The sequence below is a fragment of the Megalobrama amblycephala genome, linkage group LG12 (genome assembly GCF_018812025.1).
Source record: "Megalobrama amblycephala isolate DHTTF-2021 linkage group LG12, ASM1881202v1, whole genome shotgun sequence".
Lineage (NCBI taxonomy): Eukaryota > Metazoa > Chordata > Actinopteri > Cypriniformes > Xenocyprididae > Megalobrama > Megalobrama amblycephala.
In genome coordinates, this window is record NC_063055.1 from 1,714,100 (window position 1) to 1,720,904 (window position 6,805).

Genomic DNA, 6,805 nt, shown 5'->3' on the forward strand with positions numbered 1-6,805 from the left:
AAATTAAATGATCAAAAATGTACATGGACCCTAGATACAGCAATACAATCGATAACATCCCAGACCCAAGATAGCGATCATAGCCTCCTTCAGTGCATTTCTCCACCTACTGGACTGGAGTGCGGAGAGACTACTGCAGTTCTATACAAGTGTTTTTAAAACAAACAGTGCAGAGTTCTATACGAGAGGTAAATAAATGCATATGAATGTAAAAGATTACATATATATATATATATATATATATATATATATATATATATATATATATATATACACACACTAGAAAAACATAGTATAAGGGAATAAAAGCTTATTTTAGATTATTGCAAAACGTGAACTTCAAATTAGAGCTATAGCAGCTTTTAAATGACACGTGACAATTAATAACCTGCAGTAATATTATAACTCCAAACAGAAACAAACATAGAATAGAAACACTAGAAGACAACCAACAAACTGCACCATTTAATTAAAGATTATAAAAAATGTTACAACATCATGCATGGATGAATTGTTCCCGGTAATATGCATACACAAAATAAACCAGGTCAGTCTATCAATTTTGTTTTGTTTGATCATTTTGCCTGTTAATGCCAGCTATAGTGCTGTGGGTGTGTTGGTATGTATGTCAGAGTGTGGTTTGTATGTACTGCACCCAAACAAAATCTTACTGAAAGCAAATTTTTTGATATATCAACCACCAGTTTGGAACACAACTTAGATTTATGGCTTTGATTTTCTAATGTTCATAAATAATTTTCATAATCTTAAACCTCTAAAACTTTTTTGTTTTCACTTTTTAAACTTTTTTAAGTCTACAAGATTCAGCCAAGGGTCTTTTTTTTTAAATGAGACAAAACTTAAGTCTGTGCTCCCAAGCTTGAAATTTTTATTAGAGTTTTTGAGAGTGTTTGAGAGTCTCGCAACTTTTTACAGATATTAGTTACAGACGTGTAACGGACATAGGCCGGTAAGGCCTGCCTGTAAACCTCCCCTGATCTCAAAAGGAGATCTAGTGACTGACGCTAGAGACTGCGGTCTTTAACCTCCTTGTTAAAACGCCCATCTCCCATGTGGATGGGCCAGGTTACGAACTGGAGGGGCTACAAATGCTGTCTTTCCTTGTGTCTTTTCAGATTCCATGACTGGCTGAATCTCATGTCACAGTGTGAACACTTGTAAGGTTTCTCTCCGGTGTGAATCCTCTCATGTATTTTCACACTTACTGACTGTGTAAATCTCTTTTTGCAGTATGAACACTTATAAGGCTTCTCTCCTGAGTGGATCCTCTTATGTGTTTTCACATTTCCTGACTGACTGAATCTCTTTTTGCAGTGTGAACACTTGTAAGGTTTCTCTCCAGTGTGGATCCTCTTGTGTATTTTCAGATTTACTAACCAAGTAAATCTCTTGTCACAGTGTGAACACTTGTAAGGTTTCTGGTCACATGTCAACAGTTTCTCTTTAGAATGAGTACTCATGTGCTCCCTGAGACTTCTTTTGCGTGCGAAACTCTCTCCACATTGGTCACATGTGAACAGGTTCTCTTTAGAATGAGTACACATGTGCTCCCTCAGACTTCTTTTACGCGTGAAACTCTTTCCATACTGGTCACATGTCAACAGTTTCTCTATAGAATGAGTACACATGTGCTCCCTCAGACTTCTTTTACGTGCAAAACTCTTTCCACATTGGTCACATGTGAACAGTTTTTCTTCAGCATGAGTTCCTATGTGCTCATTCAGGCTTTGTTTACATGACAAACTCTTTCCACACTGGTCACATGTCAACAGATTCTCTTTAGGATGAGTACTCATGTGCTCCCTGAGACTTCTTTTACGTGTGAAACTCTTTCCACACTGAGGTCAGGCGAACAACTTCTTGGCTTCAGTCTTTTCAGTCTGTGAGAAAGTCAAAGATTTTCCTCCAGTGATGAAATTATGTTCCTCCTCCACCTCATTTGATTCTTTCCTTTTCCTTTTCACCTCCATCTGGTCTAAAATAACCATAATAAACCATCATAAACTTAATGTATAGCGATATGTACTATTAATGAAGGATCAAGAACACCAACCTCTTTGTTCTTGATGCTCATCTTCACTCGTAGGCTGATGGGAATATTCCAGCATTTATTGGTGAATTGCAGTGGGAGGAGCTTCACTGAAGAAGGAGGAGATCTGACAAAAAAAAAACAATTATAAAAATTGATAAATGAATTGATATATTTCTATACTAATTCAAGCATTAATGTTGTGTGTGTATATTGATATTGCTGCATGAGTCTAGATAAAAGTAGGGCTGAATGATTTTGGAAAATCTAATTGCAATTATTTTTAACAATGTTGCGATTGCGATTTAATATGCAATTTTTTTAAGCTCTTTATCTACTGTATTATTCAACAAAGACAAGCAATAAATCATTGTAGGGCTGGGACTATTTAGGCACCTCACAATTCGATTCCGATTCTGGGAGTCACAGTCCGATTTCAAAATGATTTTTTTCTTATTAATTAGGCTTAATACTTTTTTTTTTTTTTTTTTTTTACTATTTAATTACATATGTAATTATAAGTAATTTTTAAAATAATTACACATGAAAAAAATTTATTAAAACAATTGCATGTTAAGAATTTTAAATAAACAAATATAAGACAGGGTTTAGATTAAGCCAGGATTAGGCCTTGGTTTAATTAGAACATCTAAGTAGTTTTCATAAACATGCCTTAAACCAGGTGCACACTGTACGATTTATAATAGTCTTTTACGATTGTTGCGTGTCAGATTGATCCTCACGTCACACTGTGGGATCTCAGCTGTCATTTATGTCAGACTGTACGACACGTGGATGAAATGGACGGAAAAATAATCTATTTGAATCAAACAATTTAGTCCAAATTTTCTGAAGAGAATCGATCACTTGACATGATGAACAGATGAACTTTGAGCGGACCAAGCGAAACATGATTATGTTGTAAACTAATGAAGCTGGACAATGCGAGCAATGTGTGTCCAGGCTCTTTCTGAGCTGTTCTCACCAACATCAAAATAAAAGTCACAACAAGAAGCACAGTTTACTTCACTTCAGGCCTAGGGGAACATTAGTTCTCAGGGAACCACCCTGTTGCCTAGTTCTTATATCTTAGTTCCAAGAACAACTAGGTGCGAAAGCCCCTATTATTATACCATGCATATGTTTACTTTTTTATTATTTATAAAGGAAACCTTAATGTGAAGCTTAATATGGTAATATTAGAGTTTTGAAGTGCTGGAAAAAAAATGTGTGAAGTACTTTTAGAAAGCATTTTACTATTCTTTCCAAAATTCCATGGTTACAGTTTGTTACTACATTGAATACAAGGCGAATGTTGTTAAATTTGTGTACTGAAAGCCCTCTGTAACTAGTTCATTCATGGCATAATGTTTCAGTCTCTTTCGCAGTTTAATGCTTTTAAAAGCTCTTTTTAAAATAAAGCATGTCCCGCAGTAGACTGCATTTTACGACAGTCACATTACATGGTTTGACTGATTTGGATGTTAAGTCCAGGCTTTTAAGGAGGCTTTTCAAGGCTGAGCTTTGTCAGGACTATACTGGAACATGAAAATGGTGATAAGAAGGTCAAGTGCATGATAAATAACAACTTGTCTTTCATTACAGTGATTGGTGAAGAGACAGGATATAAGCACCCCGTGGACAGAGTGAGAGAGAGAGAGAGAGAGAAACTGAGACAGTGATATTGACGCTGTGCATACTCTGGTTGGCAGAGAGCCCACAGGTTTTTGTTTGTGTTTATTCTGGTGAATAAAATCTGAATTATTTGCTGACCCCAACTTCTTCGTCTTTCATTTAAACCATGTTACACTGGTGCCGAAACCCAGGACGAGGAAGTCAGCATGCCACGTGACGTCAAGGAAGTGATCGATCTGGTGGTGCTAACAGGCTCTTCACCTTTCCCCTCTCTCCGTCAACCTCTTGGCCATCCTTCTGCCTCTGGGGCGGCGAGATGGCCTGGGCCAACGGAAAGGCCTGGGCCGGCCTGCTGGAGATGCAGGGACCTGAGTCATTTCCAGGACAGGTTTCCAATGATGATGGAGTTGGGAACGATGATACGGGTCCCCAACTCCCCGGAGGTAGCTACTTCAGCCTGATCAGCCGCTCTCCTATCCCTATTTTTCTATTATAAAAGCAGAGGTGTAAAGTACTTGAGTAAATGTAGTTACTGTACTTAAGTATCTTTTTGCCTACTTTGTAGTTGTACGGAGTATCAAAGATATTGGCAACTTTTACTCTCTACTTGACTACATTTTTGAGCAAGTAAATGTACTTTTTACTCCACTACAATTGTGATGAGTAATGCAATTACAAATGACATTTTTCATGGCACCTAACTTTATCTGCAGCAGTTTGTTTCTGATATAAAGAAGCGATATCGCCATCTAAGGGCATTGAAGGTACTATATCTTGTGCATTTTGACTTCACTTTTCCAAATATTTCCAACAAGGCTACTTTACGTGAATGTGAGAGCATTAGCATGTAGTTGCTGATCGCAGGTGTCTGATTTAGATGAGGAAATGACTGCAGTTGGTGATGAGGCTGAAATTAGCACATACAGTAGACTCTGACTATTTAATTTTACTTAAAGGGATAGTTCACCCAAAAATAAAAATTTGATGTTTATCTGCTTACCCCCAGGGCATCGACTTAGGTGACTTTGTTTCTTCAGTAGAACACAAATGGTGACATTTAATCATTAACTGTTGCGGTCTGTCAGTCAAATAATGCATCGAAATGGTAACACCATCTATAAAAGTCAAAAAACACGCACAGACAAATCCAAATTAAACCCTGCGGCTCGTGACGACACACTGATGTCCTAAGACACGAAACGATCAGTTTGTGCGAGAAACCGAACAGTATTTATATAATCTCCACATCTGGTTAGTGAGGTCTGATCGCGCTCTGATGACGGAAGTGATGTCTCTGAAGCAAAGCGCAAGACATCACTTCTGTCATCAGAGAGCGTTTTTTGACCTCACTAACCAGATGCTGAATGCAGTTGGACATGTATTAGAGGTAAAAATGATATAAATATTGTTCAGTTTCTCACACAAACCAATCGTTTCGTGTCTTAGGACATCAATGTGTCGTCACGAGCCGCAGGGTTCAGACAGCTCGGTCCGTTTCTGTGTCGATTATAGATGGGTGAACGCTGTGTCGAAGTTCGTCGCTTATCCAATGCCCCGAGCTGACGTGCTGCTTTTTTGGTTAGGTTCGGCTCGTTTTTTTATTTGACACTGGATTTAACAAAAGGGTATTGGCAGATCCCCTTATTGCCATTATCTAAATAAAAAACAGCTTTCACAACGCTGTTCGGATTACAACAATTTAATACTCTTCCGTTTGGGTTGTTCGGGGCTCCCGCCACCTTCCAGCGTCTCATGGACAAAATCCTCCGACCACATAGCACGTACGATGATATCATCATATACAGCAGGGATGGGCAACTCCGGTCCTGGAGGGCCAGTGTCCTGCAGATTTTATCTCCATCCCTGATAAAAACGCACTTGCCTATAACTTTCTACTAATCCTAAAGACCTTGATTAGCTGGTTCAGGTGTGTTTGATTAGGGTTGGAGCTAAACTCTGCTGGGCAGTGGCCCTCCAGGACTGAAGTTGCCCATCCCTGATATACAGTAATGATTGGCAGCGGCATATGGAACATGTACGTACTGTTCTGAGATCACGGAGGGTGGCTGGACTCACAGCAAACCCATGGAAGTGTGCAATTTGGCATGTGGAAGTACGGAATGTGGGTTTCCACTTGGGACATGGGCAGGCGTGTCCACAAATTGACAAGACTGCTGCTATTGCAGCCTGCCCAAGTCCTTAGACCAAAAAGGAGGTGAGACAGTTCCTGGGGCTGGCGGGATATTATAGAAGGTTTATTCCTAATTATTCAGTCAGCACCAGCCCACTGACTGATCTCACTAAAAAGAAAGCCCCAGATCCAGGGCAGTGGATGGAGCTGTGCCAACAGGTTCTAAACAAGGTAAAGGCTGCCCTGTGCGGCGGGCCGCTCTTACACGCTCCTAACTTTGATCTCCCTTTTGTGTTGCAGACAGACGCATCGGATAGGGGGCTTGGTGCGGTCCTGTCCCAGGTGGTTGGAGGAGAGTAGCGGCCGGTGCTGTATCTGAGACGAAAGCTCTCAAATAGAAAGACCAGATACAGCACCGTTGACAGAGTGTTTGGCCGTCACCCTCACCCTACGTTATTACCTCCTGGGATGGGAAACTCTGTTTGGACCATGCACCCCTACAGTGGCTCCACTGTATGAACGATACCAACGTGCAGATCACCCGTTCGTATCTAGCTGTACAGCCTTTTAATTTCAAGGTGGCCCACAGGACAGGGGGAACAGATGGCTGTAGCTGACTTTCTCTCTAGAAATGGGGGGAGGAGGGGCTGCAGGCCGGATGACTCCCCGGCCTGAAGTCGGGCGGTGGGGGTATGTGGCGAGGGGGGCGTGATTCAGTGAGGTCTGCAGGGGAGGAACAGGTGTGGAGACGAGCAATAATAAGGAGGTCAAGTGCATGATAACTATCACCGGTCTCTTAATCCAGTGATTGGCGGAGAGACGGGATATAAGCGACAGAGAGAGAGAGAAGGATATAAGGGAGAGAGAAAGAGAGACTGTGATTTTGACGCTGTGCATACTGTGTTTGGCAGGTTTTTGTTTGTGTTTATTCTGCAGTATGTACATTTCTGTTTTTTATCGTTATAGGATTTACACAACATCCACACCGG

The 6,805-nt window shown here is 40.5% G+C and overlaps 1 protein-coding gene across 1 annotated transcript; it reads right to left on the minus strand.

The window, feature by feature from the left end:
- Positions 1–338: 338 nt before the first annotated feature.
- LOC125279406 (gastrula zinc finger protein XlCGF7.1-like) lies at positions 339–2,464 on the minus strand. The gene is made up of 2 exons (XM_048209066.1): positions 2,075–2,464; positions 339–1,996 (listed from the first exon to the last, which is right to left on the minus strand). Exon 2 carries the CDS (start codon positions 1,815–1,817, stop codon positions 1,104–1,106), a length of 714 nt encoding a protein of 237 aa, XP_048065023.1. The 5' UTR covers positions 1,818–1,996; positions 2,075–2,464; the 3' UTR covers positions 339–1,103.
- Positions 2,465–6,805: the final 4,341 nt, after the last annotated feature.

Bases quoted from the DNA above. Each gene is read 5' to 3' on its own strand.
- LOC125279406 (XM_048209066.1), bottom strand. From the start codon at position 1,817: ATGAGTACTCATCCTAAAGAGAATCTGTTGACATGTGACCAGTGTGGA.